This window comes from Phascolarctos cinereus, unplaced genomic scaffold (genome assembly GCF_003287225.1).
Source record: "Phascolarctos cinereus isolate Bilbo 61053 unplaced genomic scaffold, phaCin_HiC Scaffold_5;HRSCAF=322, whole genome shotgun sequence".
Lineage (NCBI taxonomy): Eukaryota > Metazoa > Chordata > Mammalia > Diprotodontia > Phascolarctidae > Phascolarctos > Phascolarctos cinereus.
This window is the reverse complement of record NW_027555958.1, coordinates 407,549,156-407,571,666: the sequence shown is the minus strand read 5'-3', so window position 1 is coordinate 407,571,666 and position 22,511 is coordinate 407,549,156. Positions and strand designations below refer to the sequence as shown.

General features: G+C 36.7%; 1 protein-coding gene across 1 annotated transcript in view; it reads right to left on the bottom strand.

Moving 5' to 3' along the window:
• ACBD6 (acyl-CoA binding domain containing 6) overlaps positions 1 to 22,511 on the bottom strand; it is a 226,752-nt gene that overhangs the window by 193,711 nt on the left and 10,530 nt on the right. Inside the window, 1 exon segment of the mRNA XM_020984281.2 lies at positions 21,396 to 21,492. Coding sequence (XP_020839940.2) covers positions 21,396 to 21,492 — 97 coding nt within the window.

The window sequence follows — 22,511 nt, the reverse complement described above, 5'->3', positions numbered from 1 at the left end:
AAAAAACACAGCTAATGTAGAAATTTATTTTCCATGACTATACATATTTGTAATGGGTTTTGTTTTTCCTGATTTTATTACTGGGTGGAGAAGAGGGAAGAGAGAAGGAATTTGCAATTAAAAAAAAAAAGACTAAATCTGTGTGATTTTTTAAAAAAATAGTATTTAGCAGAATACCATGTATACCTAGAAGCACTCAATAAATATTTAACTTTTGATTGGCAACTTGAGACTAAATTCACAAAAATAAATGTTCCCAAAGTTTGAAATAGGATTTAAAGGAATGGTTTAAAAGGCAAAGATGGAAAAGTAGGCCAATGAATTTTTGTTCATGAAGAAAATAGAATGAATAAAGGGAGGGAAGTAGAAGCTGAGGGTAGTGGGAGAGATGGGAAATGGGATTCTGCACCGGCTGCTATTTGTACCAACAGATGGTTCCAAAAGGTTGTTCCTACATCACAATTTCTCCAAGTAAAGTATGAAAGACTTAAAATAATAAGACTAATTCATTATCAGCCTTTGATGTAAAAAAAAGTCTCCACATTACTAGTTTCTAACATAGTGCTTAAAGTTTTATCAAATTGAATAATTGCTTATATCTTCTAAAAACTACATTTAATTAGTAAGTCAGGGCAAGATGTTAAATTAACAAATAGCTAAGTACTCTGCTGTGCTTTCTCTATCTTGAATATGACTATTCCCCTTTTCCATCTTATGTAACTTCAAGAATCTGTACAGTCTAAGGAATTCTCTCAACAAGGCCAGTGACACACTGGTTTTGTCAATAGGAGGACAACGTGAGCAATAATCTACGTGTGGCCCAGATGCGAATTTAATTAGATGATTAATTATATTCAACTGCATTTACAGTTACTATAAGATCCAAGCTTGCTAACATATTACCTGGCAGTAGTCAGGAACACCATGGAAGCAGTTAGCATTTGTTTTAGGCCTTATGACCAACAATCCATGTATGCTAAACAATTAAGTAAAACTTTTTTTTACTAAAAATCTCTGGGTCAGGTAAGCCAAATGTGGACCATGAGTTACACATCCAAATTCTAATGTGAGAAGGCTCTAAATACAAAAACCATTCCATTCTATTCATACCCAGACTTGCTCTGCTTCCACATCCAATTTCTTTCCTTTGCAGATGTTTCAAGGCAGCTAGCTGTGGGACTGGGCTTTACAGATATTTAAGTCTATCAATGAACTTTAAGAGAGAATTTAAGCACAGTGGTTTAATTATACATACAGTTATCCCAGGTTTAATAGAGCAGGCCATCTCTCTGCACATCTGTTTCATTTGATTCCAAACCCAAAATGAACTAAATTCAAAGCAAGAAAAACATGGCGGCTGCCCCTTTACAGTTACTTTGATTATATTTAGAAAACTGATTTTTCTCCTTTACCATTATATTATTAAAAATTGTATTAAAAATGGTAAAAATAGCACTTCTAGGGCTGTATCCCAAAGAGATCATACAAATGGGAAAAGGACCTACATGTGCAAAAATATTTATAGCAGCTCTTTTTGTGGTGGCAAAGAACTAGAAATTCAGAGGATGCCCATCAGCTGGGGAATGCCTGAACAAGTTGTGGTATATGAATGTAATGGAATACTATTATGCTATAAGAAATGATGAGCAGGCAGACTTCAGAAAAACCTGGAAAGACTTGTATGTTCTAATGCTGAGTGAAGTGAGCAGAAACCAGGACAATGTTGTACATAGTAATAGCCAAGCTGTGCGATGACTAACTTTGATAGACTTAGCCCTTCTCAGCAATGCAAGGATCTAAGACATCTCCAAAAGTCTCATGATGGAAAATGCTATCCACATCCAAAGAAAGAACTATGGAGTTGGAATGCAAATCAAAGCATGCTCCTTTATTTTCTTCTGTTTTGTTTTGTTTCCTCTCTCTTGTGGTTCCCCCTATGTGTTCTAATTCTTCCTTACAACATGATTAATGTGAAAATATGTTTAATAGGAATGCATATGTATAGCCTATATCAGATTGCATGCCATCTTGGGAAGGGAGAGGGGAGAGGGGGAGAAAATTTTAAAATTCAAAAGCTTATGGAAGTGACTGTTGATAACTCAAAATAAATTAATAAAAAAGGAATAAAAATTTTAAAAAAAATTTGTACTGCCTAGGTAAAAAGGGAAAATTGAAATAAATATTTGAAAAACAAAACAAAGCAAAACACTGTATCCAGGCAGTATGTTCAGTTCCAAACCAAGTTTGGAACAAGATTTTATTAAGCACCTTGTATGTGCCAGGTACTGTGTTAAGGACTGGTGACACAAAGAAAGGGGTGGGGGGAAGGTGGGAGAAGGAAAGAGTCTGTTTTTAAGGAACTCACATCCTAATATGTGAAAAAAGATGAAAGCAACTACATACAAACAAGATCTATGTAGGATAAGCTGGAGATCATCTCAGAGGAAAAGCACTAACGTTAAGGAGGGCTGTGAAAGGCTTCTTGAAGGAGAGAGGACCTTAATGCAAATCAAGACAACTCTGAGGCACCACATCACACTTCTCAGATTGGCCAACATGACAAAACAGGAAAATGATAAATGTTGGAGAAGATGTGGAACAATTGGAACACTCATGCATTGTTGGTGGAGTTGTGAAATGATCCAACCATTTTGGAGAACAATTTGGAACTGTGCCCAAAGGGCTATAAAAATGTGCATACCCTTTGACCCAACAATAGCACTTCTAGGGCTATATCCCAAAGAGATCATGCAAATGGGAAAAGGACCTACATGTGCAAAAATATTTATAGCAGCTCTTTTTGTAATGGCAAAGAATTGGAAATTGAGGGGATGCCCATCAGTTGGGGAATAGCTGAACAAGTTGTGGTATATGAATGTAATGGAATACTATTGTGCTATAAGAAATGATGAACAGGCTGACTTCAGAAAAACCTGGAAAGACTTGTATGGTCTGATGCTGAGTGAAGTGAGCAGAACCAAGAGAACACTGCACACGATAACAGCCACGTTGTGCGATGACTAATACCGATAAACTTAACTGTTCCTAGCAATACAAGGATCTAAGACATCTCCAGAGGGCTCGTGATGGAAAATGCTATCCACATCCAAAGAAAGAAACTGAATTGCTATTTTTTTCCTCTTCTGTTGAGTTTTATTTCCTCTTTCTGATGGTTCCTCCTATTAGCTATAATTTTTACTTACAACATCATTAATGTGAAAATATGTTTAATAGGAATGTAAAAAAAAAAAAGAATGTAAACTCCTTGAACGTAGCATAGGATCTTTCTTTTTTGCTTGTATGTGCACCCTTGGCACTTAGAATAGTGCCTAGCACATAGCATGTGCTTAATAAACACTTCTTAACTTGGAAAAAAAAAAGGAGAGAGGACCTTAGCCAAGACTTAAAGGAAGCCAGGGAAGCCAGGAGATGGAGACAAGGAGAGAATTATAGGCATGCAGGACAGGATGGTGTTGTCTTAAGAAAGCAAAGAGACCACTGTTACTGGATCAGAGAGTCTTTGGAGTGGAGTAAGGTGTAAAAAGAATGGAAAGATAGGTTCCAGGTTATGAAGACCTTTAAAAGCTAGAGAATTTTTAAAATCTGATTGTAGAAGTAATAGAGTTTTAACTAGTGCTAAAGACTAGTTCCAAGTCCAAAAGAGAGCAAAAATTATCACATATAGCAAATAACTACAGATATAACTGACATATCAGCTTTAGAAATGGAAATAGTATTTGTTCAATACCAACTTGAGATATGTCAAAACCAGTCTTTAAAAATTAATATTTAATTGTATTTCTACTTTTACACAAACCGTCTCAATGTCTTGAATACACACTTTCTTTATATACTCCATCTCCTGGAGACCATGGTTTTCTTCTAAGCTTAGCTAAAGTATTCCCTTCTATGAAAGGCCTTTCCCAATCCCAGTGACTAATACCTTACAGATGGACTTATTATTAGGAGATTCTTCCTAGGGTATTGCCAGAGGCACTGAAAGTTTAAGACACTTGCCTAGGTCACAAAGTAAATAAAAGTCAGAGATAAGCCCAGAATTAAGGTCTTCCAGGTCCAGGTCTCTGTCTCCTGTGCTAGGATACTTCTTGGGACATGGTCATAAAATTCCAAAATGTAGTCTATACCTAGCAGGCTTCAGTAAGTATTTAATGAATCTGATCTCCCTATGCTTCTTTGGTGCAATATTCAGTAAAAGTTATCCATATTCTGAAATCAAGCTATGCTGTAAAATATTAATACTTCAACAACAAAATGTGAACATTTCCTCCTAATGATAATTCAACAATTACCTCCTAGTAACAGGAGGAAATTAATCTATCATTCCAACTCTGAGGAATAATCAGCCATTTTCACCATTTCTGAAGAGTTAAGATTATTATCAAAAATGATGACATGCAAAGTAGCAGAAAGACTCAAATCTTTATAAACAGGAAGGAGAGGAATAGAATTTATCTTGCCCTATGAAATAGCACTAACACCGCTAGCTTCTTTTTCAAACCTGAATACTTAGAAAATGCACACTAAATTAGTCTATATTATATTTCAATCAACTGCCTAAGATAAGACTATAATGCCATATAACTACAAATTTATTCAAAAAGAAGAAAAAACTTACTGAGAGTCAAGCTGACCACATAACCAGCAAGACTTTAATCTTTAATCTAGACACCGATACTGGGGATTAACATCAAGAGTCAAAATTCATATTCTTGTGCTAGTCTTTTAATTTTATATTTTCTTGTAAATTATTCTGCAAAAGAGAAAGAAGTCAATCAATCCTTTTGGATTCTGACTACAGAGTGTAACAAGTACCACCTAGATTAGCACTGCTACATGAAATAATAACTATGTAGTCTAGACAAACACTTCATCTAAAGTACACAGGAGTATAAGACAGACACCTTCACCTCACATCATCATCAAGAGGTATGACTGCCAAATTCTAAATCCAAATGATTGACTAGGAACTCCAATATTCCAAAAACACCAAAAAAAGGACTAAAAAAACTAGACAAGCCCAGCTTTTATTATTTCCAAGATAAGTGGTATATACCACCTATACTACATCCAAGAAATCCTTCTGTGCCTGTTACTGACTGGGCACTTGGCTTATGCTCACCATAAAGCATATTTTAAAGGAAATTAATTATTCAGCAGCATTTGTTAAGCACCCACTATATGTCAGGTACTGTGTTAGGCACTAGAGATATAAAGACAAATTTTTAAGCCCACAATCTAAATGACTAAAGTTAAAACTTCTAAATTTCTTCAAAGTTCAGCTCAGATGCCAACTTCAAATGCCTCCATCCTATATTAACTTTCTAATAGCAGAAACAACTCCAACTCTTCCTCTCTGTCATTTGTTATCACCCATTTCCTTCAAAGCTCAGCTTAAGTGCCCCTTTTTACATGAAGTGTTTTCTAACCCTCCCCCCTTAGACACTGGTTCCCTTCCTCCCCAAACTACCTTGTATTCACTGTCTTCTTCCTATACTTGATATGTACATGTGTCCCGCTGACAGTAGGTAAGTTCCTTGTAGGCAGGGACAGACTCACTTCTGTCTTTCAATTCTAGCCCTTGGCACATACCTGGCATAACCACTAACACACTCAAAACTAAATGGAAAGATTCCATGATTTTACCTTCAGCAGCAGCAATGACAGGGGAAGCAAATTTTTAAATGAGTGGCATAGTATCTGGAGTTCACTGTCTGTCAAAATCACATTTCAAAGAATTTTGATTTTTAAAAGTTCTCAAAAGAAAGCTGCTATTAATCATTATTATTAGACAGAAGATCTCAGTGGGATCACAGCACTAATTCAGAGCTACGCAGTGCACCCTGAAGCAGCTCAATAAATCTTAACTGAATTGAATCTCAAAGGATAAATTAATGCTGCCATCACTGGTTTTATAACCCAAATAGACTTGGGGGGCTATCAGAGAGTGCCAAACATTAATACGATAGGCTCTAGAACGTCTGTGATTCACAACAATTATATAATATTACTCATATCCTAGAGAAAGGTTCATAGAGATGATGTAGTAGACAATACAGTTATTAAAACAGTATTAAAAATTATTTAACAAATCATAGCCAAAGATTCTAATTTTAATCCCTGAATGAAGTACCTTTTCTTTATCCTTTTTAAAGGTTCTATCTATAACTGAAAAAATAAAAATTCAAGTTCCAAAATAATGAGCACAAAAATAAAAAGGGAAGGAGAATTATTAAATTATCCAAGTACTGAAAACAACATTTTAAGACACAAAAAAACAGACTAGGATTCATTGTCCACGAAACACAAGGATACAATTTAAAAACACTAGTTTTCTTTTTAAATGTGTCTAATTTCTTAGTCATCTAATCAACTTCATTATTATTAATAAATAGCATATAATTATAATCTTGGTAACCTAAATGAGATAATAAGCTTCCCCCATAATACTTTAACTTACTCCTAGAGAATAGGTTAAGTCCTAAAGGACCTGAGTTTTATTTTTCAACCTCAAATATTATGTTCACTTGATTAAATTATTCCCTATGATCTCATACTTGACAGTGTAAGAGTGATAATTGTATATAACTGAGATAATATGTTGACACCTGAATTCATTCTTAAAACAAAATATTACGTTTAGAATTCTGAAATTAAAAGATCTTTTCTTTTGGGGGACTTTTGTACATTTTATCACTAACAAAAGCAATCTTTTTGTTTTTCAAAAGATTAGAAAGTCTTCCCAAAGTTACTCTAGAATCGATTACTTCAGAATATAAGGAAGGTGGGGAAGGGAAACATGAGAAAATACTATTTCTTTGTTCCAGCAAAATTTCTAATTAACTAAATGGTTTTCCTAATAGTCACTTCTATCCAGTGAGAAAAGCAAGAAATAAATAATGCCATGTTGCAAATAGTAGGAAATGCTACTACAAAGCTATCTAAAAAGAAATGTTTTATATTTCTTATCTAAGTCATAAAATCACCAAGCTAGATTAGACTAAAAGGTAACAGGGAAGTTTGGGCTTTAACATGACTTCCTAATATGTAAAAGGACATGAGTCCTAGGAGAAAGCCCCAGTTACAAGCCAAATCTTCAGCCATAAAGTACTAAAAATCTGATGGATTTTTGATGAATGATATCATATACCTGGACATTCATATTACACTTCATAAAACGTCACCACCCAATTTTATGTATATAAAAATGTAGTATGAGTAAGTGATACACATTCATACCTTTTTTGGTGAAATATACTAGACTAGAAATGGAAAACTAGACAAATTACCTGAAAATAGGTAGTTTCAATGAGTGATATACTTGAAAAACTAAGTTTGGTACAATGTAAACAATTTTTCCCCCTGGAATTAAAATAAAACCACATTTGCAAGTATTTATTTCATATGAAATAGTAGTGTTGTACTACTTCTACTTCAAATTACTTTGGCAGCACTATTTTGGTGGGACTGGGATAGTAGGACACTTGAAGCAAGGAGACCAATCAGGAAGTGTTAGAATGGAAACATTACAATCAAACTGTTTGATAATTCTGACAGGATCAAAGTACTAACAATATGCTCCTAGAAAATGTACTGATTGACTTCCCTAAATAAATGTCACCTCTAAATCAGTGAAAAGTTATAGACCTAAGGGACATACCAAGTTTTCTTCTAAATAGATGTCTTAAATATTTCATTAAATAACAAGTTCAATGCAGAAGATTCTGGAAAAATACCCCAGAAGCTCAAAATTGCTAATTTCTTTACTATATTTAGGTAATGGAATAGTATAAAGAACAATTGGATAAATGCCACTCAGCAGAAACAGACTCAATGGCTTGGGAGTTAAGAGGATCTAGGCTCATGCCTAGATCTGCCTCTTACTGCCAGCAAGACCTTAGAGAAATCACTTAAGCTCACTGGTCCTCAATTTTCCCACCTTTAAAAAGAAGACACCTCTAAAGCCCCATACACAGTAACTGCAGGTTCTATCATCCCTCTGATGCCTGGCCACAAATTCCTATTTTGGATTAAATTCAGAATTCATGTCTGTGTACACAATCAACCAATCAAAAAATATTTATTAAGATTCGACCATGTTCCAGGCTGTGCTGCAAAGGCATGAATTATACAAATATAAAGAATAAAAAAAGCCCTACTCACAGGGAGTTTATATTCTAACGGAGAAGATAACAAATACATGTATATGTATATACATATGCATATATGTATAAAGTGAATAGATGATGTAAATACATATAAATTAGTTCAATAGAAGGTACTGCAAGAGGGGGGATCAGAAAAGGCTTCTTGCAGAAGATGGTATATGGGCTTCATCTAGAAGTTGATGAGACAGAGGTAAGGAGGGAGTATATTCTAAGCATGGAGGACAGCCAGGGCAGAAGCCCAGGAGACGGAGTTCCAGACGTTAAAGAACAGAGAGGCAGTCAGTTTCGCTCTATTAGAGAATGCAGAGGAGGTGATACAACCCAATGAGGCTGAAAAGACAATTTTGAGCTAAACTGTGAAGGGAATGAAAAATTAACAGAAGAGTTCACATTTGATCATAGAGGCAATACGATGATGCTGAAGTTTATTAAGGGAGTCATATGGCCATATCTTTGCTTAAGGAAAATTACTTTGGCAGCACTATTTCGGTGGGACTGGGATAGTAGGAGACTTGAAGCAAGGAGACCAGTTAGGAACATGCTGCAATAATATAGGGGAGAGGTGATAAGGGCCAGAACTAAGGTGGCGGTAGCTGGGTAAGTAAAGAGAAGGGATTGGATGAAGAGATGTTCTGGTGGTTGAAATTTAAATTTAGATTTAGCAACCAATTGTCCATGTGGGTTAAAGGAGAGTGAGGAGTACAGGATAATGCGAAGGTTATGAACTTTGGAGAGTAAAGGACGGGCCTCAAGAGAAGCAGAAAGTGTGGAAGAAGGAAGGGTTTGGAGGGAAATGTTCTGTTTCTGGGATTATACGGCTTGGAAATGTCAAACAGGCAAATGGTGATGTGGTTCTGAAGCTCAGGAGAGAGAATGGGGTTGGATATATAGATATGCATAGAGATGACATCCATGGGAACAGTCTCTCAAAAACCCCAGTAGGGGGCAGCTAGAAGGTGCAGTGGATAGTGCACTGGCCCTGAAGTCAGGAGGACCTGAGTTCAAATCCAGCCCCAGACTAAACACTTGATGTGACCCTGGGCAAGTCACTTAACCCCAATTGCCTAAAAAAAAATTGGGGGCAGCTAGGTAGCACAGTGAATAGAGCACTGGCCCTGGATTCAGGAGGACCCGAGTTCAAATCCAGCCTCAGACATATAACACTTACTAGCTGTGTGACCCTGGGCAAGTCACTTAACCCCATTGCCCAGCTAAAAGCCCTAGAACATCATGGCCCCAATGAGCTTGGGAGTCAGTTTCTCTGCTATCTTCTCCCCCATCATTAGCCTTGGCACCCCTTCTCTGGGGCAAAAGCTGCCTTCTTCGCTACACTCTCCACCATCAGTCCTTAGTTTTCTCATCTGTAAAATGGGGATAATAACAGCACCTGTCAGAAAATGTTTATTAAGCTCCTACCTTGTGCTGGGTGACCTACAGTGTCTTGAGGGACATAAAGCACTTAGACTAGACTCAGTGTCTGCCCCCATAGAGTTCATAATCAAATGCTGGGGTTCTTTACCCAGGGTCTATGAACTTGCTTTTAAAAAAATATATAACTATATATCAAAACACATGGGAAGTGATGAAGTCACCAAGTATGCAGAGAGAGACTAAAAGAAGGTCTAGGAAGGAACTTTGGAGAACATCCATATTTAGGTGGCACGATATGAACAATGACCCAGAAAAGGAGACTGTGCAGCAGTCCAACAGGGAGAAGAATAAGAAGAGACTGGTGTCACAAAAATCCAGATAGGAGAGAGTATCCAAAAGTAGATGGTTAAATGTAAAATGCTGCAGACAGGATGAAGAATGTCAGATTGGGCAATAGAAATCACTGGGATGGATAAAGCAGTTTCAGTTTAACCTTGAGGCTAGAAGCCAGAATGCAAAAAAATCATTTCTTAAGGAAAGAATGAGACAAGAAGTAGGGACAGTGTGTGGAGGCACCTTTTTCCAGGAACTTGGCAGAAAAAGAGGGGGAAAATGTAGGATATTAGCCTGAAGAGATGGTTAAGATCTTGTAAAGGTTTTTTTTCCCCTACTTTTTTTTTTAAGAATAGGGGAGACTTGGGCATATCTGAAGGTAATAGAGACAGAACTAGTAGATAGGGAAAGGGTGAATATTGAGAGAGAGAAGAGATGATTAAGGATATAATCTGCTGGAGAATATAGAAAGGAGCTGGCCTTGGCAAGGACCCCCTCTTTGTTAAAAACTGAGGGACAGGAGAATAAAAATGGGAGATGATGTCAGGAAATTCTGAATGAAGTAGACGGGAGAAGAAAATGGCCCCAATTTTCTCAGTAAAGTAAGAGGTTAGGTCCTAATCTGAGAGGGAGAGATGAAGAGAAGTTGTAGAAGGCCTGAGAAGGTAAGAGAAAGCTTGGAATAGCTTCTGTAGGAAGTGAGAAAGGGAATCTATTAAGGTAGAATAAAATGACTGCCTTACTGAAGTGAAGGCCCCACTGAAGTTGAGTAACATGACTTTGTTCCATACTATGAGACTCAGAAGCTCATTAGTAGAGCAAAGGGGGTGGATAGTATGAAGAATCCAGGGCTGAGCTTGGGCAAGCCAATGACAGAGAAAAAACAAAGAAGCAAAGAAATTGAGAGCAGAGGGTAGCACAGAGCAGTGGTATCAAACTCAAATTAAAAACTAGGCCACAATCCACAGGTAAAGATTCTGCCTACTGCAAATAGACTTAAGTTTTAAAATGTAACGCTACGTTGTACTGTATTTTTATTTTCTTTAATATTTCCCAATTACATTTTAATCTGCTTCAGGCTGTGTACTCAAGGGTGTTGTGGGCATGGTCTCAAGTGTTTAACACTGCTGATAAAAAGTCAAATCAACAAGCATGTATTAAACATCTACTATGTGCCAAGCAAGTTAAAATGACTACTGGGTTGAGACTGGAGAAAAAGGAAAGTGAACTCAAAACAGAGGTAATAAAAGAAAAAATACTTCTAAAACTTTTATTCCTTGAAATTTTTCAAAAATATTTTACTATTAGATATTTTAAACACATTTGAAAACATGCTTATCATTAACTCCTAACCTGACATTATTTCTACACGAAAAGATACAAAAGCATCATCCTGCTCCCCAGCAGCTATTCAGTTCACCTCACCTGCCAGTCAGCTAAGGTAGTCATATACTGACCTCTAGAGCCCACCAGGTATCAAGACAAGCTTACTTACGCAACAAAACAAGAATGTAAGAAAACCAATGGTTTTCCATGTCTTGTTATTCCCTAAACATAATTCTTATCTTAATTTATATTAACTTGCTTTCATGAATTTTATAGTTTATATGATAAAAGATGCCTATTATATAAAAATAACTTCTACGATGGTTTTACTTCTTTTCTGCTCATTTGGTACATCAAAGGCCCAATTTTGTGGTCAAATCTAAGAGTAACTTTAAAGATATCTCTTGTATCAGGAATAGAGTACTGAACCGACTTAGCTTACTCTGAACCTGTTCCAGGAATAATCATAAGCAAACTGCAGGAATACAGAAACTACATGTGCAGGATCCAGGCTATATAGTAGGTCTTGGACCTGAAAAATTATCTGGAGAGTCTGCAAACATTACCAAGGAGAAAAATCTGACAAAGGTAGACAGAAGTAAACAGATTCAAAAATTAGAAAATGTGACTTTTGATAAAATGCATCATTTTGACGAATATTGGATCCCAAAAGGTAGAATTTTCACAAGTACATATTCATTCATTCAATAAATATTTAGTGTGTGTAGTCTATGGGCACTGCCCAGGCAATGCTGTAAGGAATACAACAATGTTTAAAGACATATCCCATCTTTCAAGAGTTCATTATCTAGTAAGGATAAGACAAGAATAAAAACTGTTAACAAATACAGTAGTATAAGTAATAGTAATAACAACAGCTGACATAGATAGCATTTTAAGGTTTGCAAAAGTGCTTTTCTAATTATCAACACCCTTCCAAAAACGCATACGAGGTAGGTAGTGGAGATATTATGCCTGTTTTACACATAAGGAAACTGAGGCTCAATGAGATTCAGTGCCCCTTGCCCATCATCACACAGCTGGTAAATGTTGGAGACAGGATTCAAATCCAGATTTCTTGCTGATTACAAGTTCAATGTCCTTTCCTACTAAAGCAAAATATCTCATTAAAAGTTTAGGAGTTGGAAAGAACAATCAAATAAGAGAAATAAGGGAGCTCTTACTCACAAAAACGTAAGCAAAGATATGGAAATAAGAAGGGCAACAGTGTTCTAGGTGTACCATTTAGATTTTCTTACCTAGAAACTAGGTTCTTTTTTGAAGGAGTGAGAGATAAGCTTGAAAATGTGGGCTGAAGCCAAGGTTATACAAGCTTTGAATGCTAACTAAAGAAATAAGTCTTTATTAATAGGCAATGGGGATTCTTTGAAGATTTTTAAGGAAGAGAGTAACATGACAAAAGCGATACTTTAGTACGAATGATCTGATGGCAGTATGCAAAACAGATAATCACTCAACAGTGAAGATTCAAGTTAACTGAAAATTGAGCAGGACGTCTTTAACTTTTCAGTCATTAAAGTGAGATACAAACTATCCTATGTTGTACCAACACAAGCAATCATATACTCAGGAAGATCAGAGAAAACCGAATTCAGATTACACAGATTATTTTTCAGAAATATAATTAACTTTAAGGAATTCAGTTTTTAGATGGCAAATAATTCTCTCTAGTCACCTACTGTGTTGTGTTAAGTGTAACAATGCTACTTTCCACAACAGGAAGACAAGCAGTTTGAGCTCTTTTTTCAGTAAAGGTGGTAATTTGTACTGATATATCTACACTCCAACTCTTTAAATTTTCAACAACAAAAAAGACATTATTCATATTGTTTTGAAATAAATGTTGAAAATATGACCTAAAAGTTTAATGTCTAATCTGACAGTTATTTTGACTAATCATTTGCTATAAGAAACATAGTCTGTGGCCATGAGCAAATATAACTGATCTATACAGCGATCACAATTATAACTCTGGCCTCATTGGGAATGCTCTAATCCAGTGGTGTCAAATTCAAACAGAAAAGGGGGCCACTAATCTATACACAAAAGTCCCTATGGGAGCAGGACCAAGAGAACATTGTACACAGCAACAGTAACACTGTACAATGATCAACTGTGAATGACCTAGCACTTCTCAGCAATACAACCATCCAAGCCAATTCCAAAGAACTCATGATGAAAAACTACCCACATTCTGGGAACAGTGGATGGAGTCTAAATGCAGGTCAAAGCACATTTTTTTCATGGTTTCCCCCCCCTTTGCTCTGTTTCTTCTTTTACAACATGACTAATGTAGAAATATGCTTCACATGATTGCACATATATAACCTATATCAAATTGCTTACCTTCTTAGAGAAGGGGGAGGTAAAGGAGAGAGGGAGAAAATTTGAAACTCAAAAACTTTTTTAAATGAATATTAAAATTTGCCTTTACATGTAACAGGAAAAAGTAAAATACCATTAAAAAAAAAAGAATCCTTACATACTAAACTCTGGGGATACAAAGAAAGGCAAAAGACGCCCTCTGCTCTCAAGAAGCACACAGTCTAATGAGGGAAAGGTGAACTACTATGTACAAACAAGCTATATACAGGATAAATTGGAGATAATCAACAGAAGAAAAGAACTAGAATTAAGAGGGATGGGGGAAATTTTCCTGTAGAATGTAGGATGTAAGATGGGACTTGAAGGAAGTCAGGAGGCAGAGATGATAGAGAACATTCCATGTTCTCCAACATTGTGGGATTGCCAGAAAAAAATGCCCAGAATTGGGGGATGGAGTTTCTCGTGTGTGGAACAGCAAGGAGGGCAGTATCACTGATCACAGAGTACCTGGCAGAGGAGGTGAGAGAAGGGAAGGCAGGTTATGAAAGACTTTGAAGCCAGAGGATTTTATATCTAATCTTGCAGGTGACAGGCAAGTCCTGGAGAGCTTATTGAGCATGGGAGTGAGGTGTCAGGCCTGCACTTTAAGAAGAACAATTTGCAAGTTGGCCAGTTAAGCAAATGAATACAGTAAGCTAGTGTTTAATAAGCCCAAAGATCCAGATATTAAGTTACTGTATTCATCTGCTTCTGTATATCTCTTACCTAACCTATCCCACTGATCAAAATTCTTATTTCTTATCCGGTACCAAACTATTTTGACAATTACTGCTTTGTAATATAGCCCAAAATCTGGACTGTTAGGCTCCCTTCCTTCATGTTTCTAAAAATGGATTTCCTTGATAGTATTGACTTTTGGTTCCTCCAGATGAATGTGATCATTTTTTTCTAGTTCTATAAAGTAATTCTTTGGTAGTTTGATTGGTATGGCACTGAATAAGTAAATTAATTTATGTAGTACTCTTATTTTTTTGTTATATTGGCTCATCCCATCCATAAGCAATTAGTATTTTTCCAGTCATTTAGATATGTCTTTTATTTATACAAAGAGTGTTTTGTAACTGTGTCATACAGTTCCTGTATGTGTCTTGGCAGGCAGACTCCCAAGTGTTTTATACTGTCTGCAGTTATCTTAGATAGAATTTCTTTTTCTATCTCTTCCGGATGGATTTTGTTGGTAATATATAGAAATTCTGATGATTTATGTGGATCTATTTTATATCCTGCAACTCTGTTAAAGTTGTTCACTGCTTCACTTAGTTTTGTTTTTTTTAGTTAATTCTCCAGGGTTCTCTAAGATACCAGTATAAAATAGCATTAGTTTTGTTTCCTGACTGCTATGCTCATTCCTTCAACTTCTTTTTCTTGCCTTATTGTTACAGATACCATTTCTAGTACAATAATTAAATAATAATGGTAATAAAAAAAACCATCTTTGCTTCATTTCAATCTTACTGGACAGACTTCTAGATTATGCCTAATTACTGATAATGTTTACTCTTGGTTTTGGACAAATACCACTTATTTGAAGAAAAGTACCATTTATTCCTATGCTTTCTAGTGTTTTTGATAGGAATGGGTGTTGTATTTTGTCAAAAGGTTTTTCTGTACCTATTGACATAATTCTACAACTTTTATTGTTTTTGTTATTGATATGGTCAATTATACTTGTAGTTTTTCTAATACTGAACTAGCCCTGTATTGATTACATCTCATAGCTAATATTTTGCTATTTTTTGAATGTATGTGTACACTATGATTAATAATTTACAAATTCATGTGAGTCACTGAATTAAGAACATTCATGTGCTTTCTCGATTCATACACTTTCTCAATCTCGGATATTAATAGTATAATTACTATCATGTCAGGCATCTAGAAAACAGTGACACTAAAGTAGGATCCTCACATTCAGAAAGACTGGGAGCTCCCTGGCTTGTCCAGCTCTCTCATTCCATGGATCAGAAAGTTCAAATCGAGAGAGATTAGCTGACCTTCCCAAGGCTATACAGAGACTGTTGTATAGAGGGAGCCGGCAGCCCAGGAGATGAGAGTGCTGGGCCTGTAGTCAGGAAGACCTGAGTTCAAATTCAGCCTCAGACATTTACTAGTTGTGTGACCCTGGGCAAGCCGCTTAAGTTTTGTATGCCTCAGTTTTCTCAAATGTAAAATGAGAATAATAATAATACACCTACCTTGAAGGGCTGTGGTGAGGAACAAATGAGATAATATTTTTAAAAGCACTTAGCACAGTGTCTGGAACATAGTAGGAACTATATAAATGTTTCTTTCCTTTTCCATCTTTTCTCTCCCCTTCCCTTTCCTTCTCTTCCCTTTCAACACAATATTAAGTAGAAAGTAGAGCCTGGATTCAAATGTCAGTCCCCAAGACTCCAGATTCAGTTATCTTTCTACTGTCTTTAAGACTGAATTTTAGAAATAAGCATACCAGCTTCACTATTCCTCAAAATATCAATTCCAGGGCAGGCTAGGTGGCACAGTGGATAGAGTACCGGCCCTGAAGTAAGGAGAACCTGAGTTCAAATCCAGCCTCAGACCAAACACTTGACACTTACTTACTAGCTGTGTGACCCGGGCAAGTCACTTAACCCCAATTGCCTAAAAGTAAAGAAAAAAAATACATGGAATAAAAAAAGTTCAGAATTGGACACAAGCCAAGGCAATTTTATAACTACCTTCTTAAACTTAACATACTTTTAAATAAAACTATACATAACAAAGGTTTGTGGTTTCATATACTTTTTGTTCTCCATAAACAGAAATACACATGTTTATTGATGATAGCAGTTCATGATAAAGAAAATTTAAATTAAAAAGATAGAAAAATGACAGACTTGCTGAATTCTATGTAATTGCCTATTTCAAAGACCAAGGTATATCAACCCTACTCTCAGTACCCTATGAATATGAGGTGTTATTACCCATTACAGAAACTACAAAACAATCAGGGGCTGGAGGAAATTACAGCAGCAAGGTAAGGCAGGAAATAGAGGACACTCTGAAGGATCCTAAATACAAAAGCTGTTTCTGGTTTTTTTGGGGGGTGGGGCGTGAGGATGGGGTTGTTGCTGTTGTTGTTAACTAAGACAGCCAAATTCCAAAGAACAAGGCAGAAGTTTGACACCAACTATTTTTCACCAAACCTTAATTTGATCCATAGTTTTCCACAGTCATTAAAATGAACTTAGCTCCCTCTTGTGGCCACTAAAGAATATATTTGGTACGTAAAGTCTGGAAGAACATGAAGGGACAAAAGTAATTGAGGGCCACCTTTCCCTAAAAGTGCTTCACAAATATTATCTCATTTGATCCTCACAACAACCCTGAGAGGTAGGTGATGTTATTTATTCCCATTCTACAGATGAGGAAACTGAGGCAGAAGGTTAAATAACTTACCCAGGGCCACACAGTGTACAAGGCCATATTTGAAATCACATCTTCCTGACTCTAGGCCCAGTGCTCTATCTATAGCTGTCTCTAGTCAAGAAAAACAAATTCCTGCACTGGCCACCTTAATTCAGGTTTTTATCACCTCTTGTCTCGAGTATGGCAACACTCTCCTAATTGGCCTCCTTCAAGTCTGTCATCATTCAAGTTCATCCTACACATTTACCAAAATAAGTTTCCTTAAGCCTAGATATGACTATGAGCCTCATCTACTCTACTGATTATAGTGACTTCCTATTGTCTCTCCTTTGTTTAGTTTTTAAAGCCTTCTATAATAGAGCCCTAACCTATCTCTTTACAGTGTCTGACATGGGGGTGGGGGGTGGGGTGGGGGGTGAGAACCTGCAGCCTTGAGGCCACATGTGGCCTTCTAGATCCTTGGGTACAGCCTTTTGACTGAGTCCAAGTTTTACATAACAAATCGTTTTATTAAGGGGATTTGTTCTGTGAAGTTTGGATTCAGTCAAAGGGCCACACCTGAGGACCACACGAGGCCTCGAAACCATAGGTTCCCCACCCCTGAACTATGGCACATAGGTAAGCACTTAATAAATGCCTCTGGTCTGAATGTTGACTTTTTCCAGCCTCAATGGGCATTACTCCCACTCTAGCACTCTTTGATCTAGCCAAACTGGCCTCCTTTCTGTTCCTCATACAGGACACTATCTCCTGTCTCCATGGCTTTGTAATGGCTGTCCCACATGCCTGGAGTATGTTCCCCTTTCACCTCCAGCTGACAGAGTACCTCCCTACCTTTGACTGCCTTATTCTGCACGAAGCCTTTCTGGATCCCAGCTACTTGTGCTCACCTTCTCAAAATACTCTGTATTAATACTACTTTGTATACGTTTGCATTTATTAACTTTATATTTACGTTACATATGTTTAATATAACCTTGTTATCTCCCCCACTAGAATATAAGCTCCTTACAAGTAGGGATGATCTCATATTTTGCCCTTGTACTCTCAGTGTCTACTCAGCACAAGGACTGGAACATAGCAAGCACCTTAATAAATATTTGTGGATGACAGATTGAAATATCTCAGAAAAGGAACAAATATTCTCATTTTACATTTGGCTAAAAACTATACTGTAATCTATTTCACTTAATGAGAACCAAATGTTCATTTAAATCATTAACATATGCAAAAAAAGATTAATTATTAAGCTTCATTCAGTGAGACCTGGATACAGACCAGTTGTGCCACAATCAGGCACAAAGATTAAATAAGAGATTAAATAAGAATTGTGACAGGATCACATTCTAATTGTAAAATACTTAACAAGGGGGACTTATGTTAAAAGCAATATTTAACACACTAAGCACAGAAAAATGGAATATCAGAAGCAAAATAGCCTTAAAAAGAACTACTAAAAGTTACAAAAATATAGGTATACATGCTATATGTATTTTTTCTGACAATTATCATTGCAAACAACAAACTGAAACAGCTAATTAGCTGATCAGATTGGAGAATGTCCTCTTTTAGCCCTATTATTGATTTTTTTAAGCAATAAAACATTTTTCCCATGGAAAATAACTGTTTAAAATTTCCTGTATTTTGTAATCCTACACTTTTGTTTTACATATGAATGATCTTCCAGGCAGCAGGCAGCCTTAGATGAGAAGCACCCCTTAAAACCAAGGCTGTTGGGTTCAGAATATTCTCTCTTCAGACAATCTGGATATAGCTGTTGTCACATGTGACCTTGAATCTTTCTTTACTCATCAGTTATTTTGGTTGTGCTTTGGTTTATTATAAAAAGTAAATTCCAAAGTTTAAATGTCAAGAGATTTTAAAAACACAAACTTCCAACACCTGTACTCATTTTCATGGTAATTCAAAAACTATGAATCACTTTAGCCTTGGAACACTTTTGAAAAGGCCCCTGTATTTAAATATGTGTCTAGACAGAAGATTGAGGATTCCATATTTTAGACTGCAAACTCTCAGAGGGCAAGGATTATACATTTCAGTAACTACCCAGTGGCAGACAGGTGGATATTTCATGAATGCGTCTGATAATATCTTTTTAAAACCAGAAACTATATGAGAATATCCAAATAATAGTGACATTCATACACATAAGTTTTTAAAGTCTGTAAAGCATTTTACATACATTATCTAATTTGATCAACTAAAACCTGTGGAGTAAAATAATACAAATATTATTTTCCCACATTTTACAGATAAGGAAACTGAGAATCAGAAAGTTTACATAGTTAACTAATTTACAAAACTGGTTAAACACAGAGGCAGCTGAGTGGCATGTTGGAGAGTACTGGACTTGGGGTCAGCAAGACTGAGTTCTAATCTAACCTCAGACAGTTGCTAGCTGTGTGACCCTGGGCAAATCACTGAGCCTTTCCCAGCCTCGGTTTCCTCACCTACAAAATAGGGATAAGAGTAGCTATCTTACAAAATTGTACTGAGGATCAAATGAGATAGCACATGCAAAGCACTTTCAAACCTTAAAGTGCTACAGAAATGGCCCAATTGGCACAAAGAGTGAATCTTATATGAAGTGGCTCAATGTGCATTATTTGACACTTTCAATTATGTAAAAATGGTACTGCGCGGTGCAGTCCAATGGAAATACGCAGTGTGACTTCAAGTACTGAGACCACTTCATGGATTCATTATTCCTACTCATGAAGACCTAGCTATATAAAGGGCTTACTCAAGGAACTCACATTCTAAGAAGGGAGACAATACCCAAAAAACTATGTACATATAAGATAAACACAGTGGAAAGGGAAGGTAATCTGAGAGAGAAGATACTAATACTGGCAATGGGTAGGACCAGGAAAGGCCTCTTAATGAAAATGGGATTTGGGTTGAGCCTTAAAGGAAAACAGGAGGGAGAGCATACAAGGGATGGGGGACAGGCTAGTGAAGAGACACAGGGTCCAGAGATGGAATGTTTAGAAAGGTATTACTGGAAAGATAGGAAGGGGCCAGGTTGTAAAGAACTTTCAGGGCCAAACAAACCATTTTATATTTGATCCTGGAGGTAACAGGGAGCCATTGGAGTTTACTGAGCAAGATGTGACATGACCTCTGGAAAAATCACTTCGGCAACTGAGTACAGAACAGAGTGGAGGAAGACCAAGCAAAAGACTACGGCAATAGTCCAGGCCTGAGATAAAGGCTGCAGCAGGGTGACAGCTTATGAGTGAAGAGGAGACATGTACAAGAGATGTGAACGTAGAAAACACAAGAACTGGCCACAGAATGGATTTATGGAGGGAGAACAAATGAAGAGCTTAAGCTGATACTTAGATTGCCTGAAGTACAAGGAAAATGGTGGTGGCATCAACAGTAATCACAAGCTTTAGAGGAAGAGTGCATTGGGTGGGAAAGATAATGACTTCCATTTTGGATGTGCTGAGTTTTAGATATCTGCTGTTGTGTCAATTAGTTGTATCCCATTCTTCATGACCTCATTTGGGGTTTTCTTGGCAAAGATGCTGGAATGACCTGCCATTTCCTTCTCCAGGCAAACAGTGACTTGCCCAGGGTCACACAGCTAGTACGTTTCTGAGTTAAGATTCTTGGACTCAGGTCTTCCTGATTCCTGGCTTGGTGCTCTATCCACTGCACCACCCAGCTGCCCCTTTTAGTTATCTACAGGAATATCCAGAATCAATAGTATCAAAAATTGCAGGGTTTTTTAAAATCTAAAAATCAATGGAATTTGACTTAAGTATGAGATTCTTAGGCCAATAGCTGCTATCATGTTGTTTTTTCCCACGTGGCCCAAAGAAACTTACAATATCAAACTACAGTTATGTTAATATTTAAGTATAGTTCAGTTTTTAAGTAATTTTAAAACTGATCTAGGAAAATAACTTATAATGTAACATTACCCTCACTTTTATATTTTCCTCAGAAAAATATTGACTATATTAACTATGTATTCAGTAAAATTTCAAAATATATGACATTCATTACCTCCACGAAAGCTCTACTTCCATTCCTGACTATGGTAAAAAGGTGACCCTAACTTCTCTCAAAGCCTAAGCAAATAGCATGTAAGCTCCGGAAGTTCTGCAAGGTCTTGGAAGGTGAGAAGAGCTTCGCATCCAAGCTTAGTGACAGGTTCCCTGTATTTTTGTCAAACGACCATCTATGCTAAATTTAAAAAGACTCATAACCACAGTGACCACAAGAAAATAAATGTTTGGCCATAGCAACTCTTCAAGAACATGTGAGTTATAAAAAGGTATGAAGAGAATACCCACACCAACAAAATTACAGATGCTGAAATTGTTAAACAGCACATATACCTCTGAGTCTTACCTGAGGATTCCAGTTTGGATCCAATTTTTTAACCACTGCAATATATTCCTGCATCGCTTGGCTAGGACTTGAATCTCCAAGTGCCTTCCATGCTTCCCTAGAACAGAGAAGAAATATCCAGAATGACCTACTGTAGTGTTTCTCAAACTTTTTGGTCTCAGGACCCCTTTATAGTCTTGACATTTATGAGGACTCCCCACAAAGAGTGTTTATGTGGCTTATGTCTATCAATATTTACCACACTGAAAATTAAAAAGTGTTAGTATTATTATGAAAATAGTTTTGATCTCACAGACCCTTGAAGGATTCCAACCATTCCCAGACTCCATTCTGAGAACCACTGACCTACTGCTAAACTAATTAAATGATCCACAGTGATCTCAAAGTTTTGGAGTTACAGGAATAATTCAGACCATTACTTTTCAGACTGACTTTGAAATACATCCACTTAACTATAGATAAACAGCCCTCTTTTTAGTTCAAACAATGAGATAGACAAATGCAACTGAACAAACTTAACAAAAAAAAAGTTATGTTGCAAATTAATTTCTAAGTCAACTGTGTTGCTTGACATCTGAACCTTGCCCTTTTTTACATGACAGGTTTTTTTTCTTCCATAATACAGTGGTTAGATTTCCAGGCCTGCATATATAATGGTCCAACATCTGACTATAAGGCCCTACAACTCTGAATCAGGCACACTGGAGAGAACAGGGAAGGGTTCAGGAGACATTCACATACGTAATATTACTACCCTAACCTTTGGTATATTTAGAGAATCTTAGAGTTGGAAAGTACCTCAGAAGTCATTTAATCCAATCCATATCTAAAAGATAATTCTCTTCCAACAAAACCAACACACGGTCTGGAAAAGTTCTTACCACTTCAGGGCTTTTCCTTAGATCAAGCCTATGTTTGCCTCTTTGCAACCGCCCACTCATTACAACTCATTCTACTCTCTGGAACTGAGCAAGTCAATCACTCAAAAACTTAAATATAGCTATCAAGTCTTCCAGACTATCTACCTATCTATGTGGGGAATGATTTCAAGACTCTTCACTGTATTGGTTACTTTATTTTTTGGGGAGCCACCTGCCAGTCATCCTGATTTATATC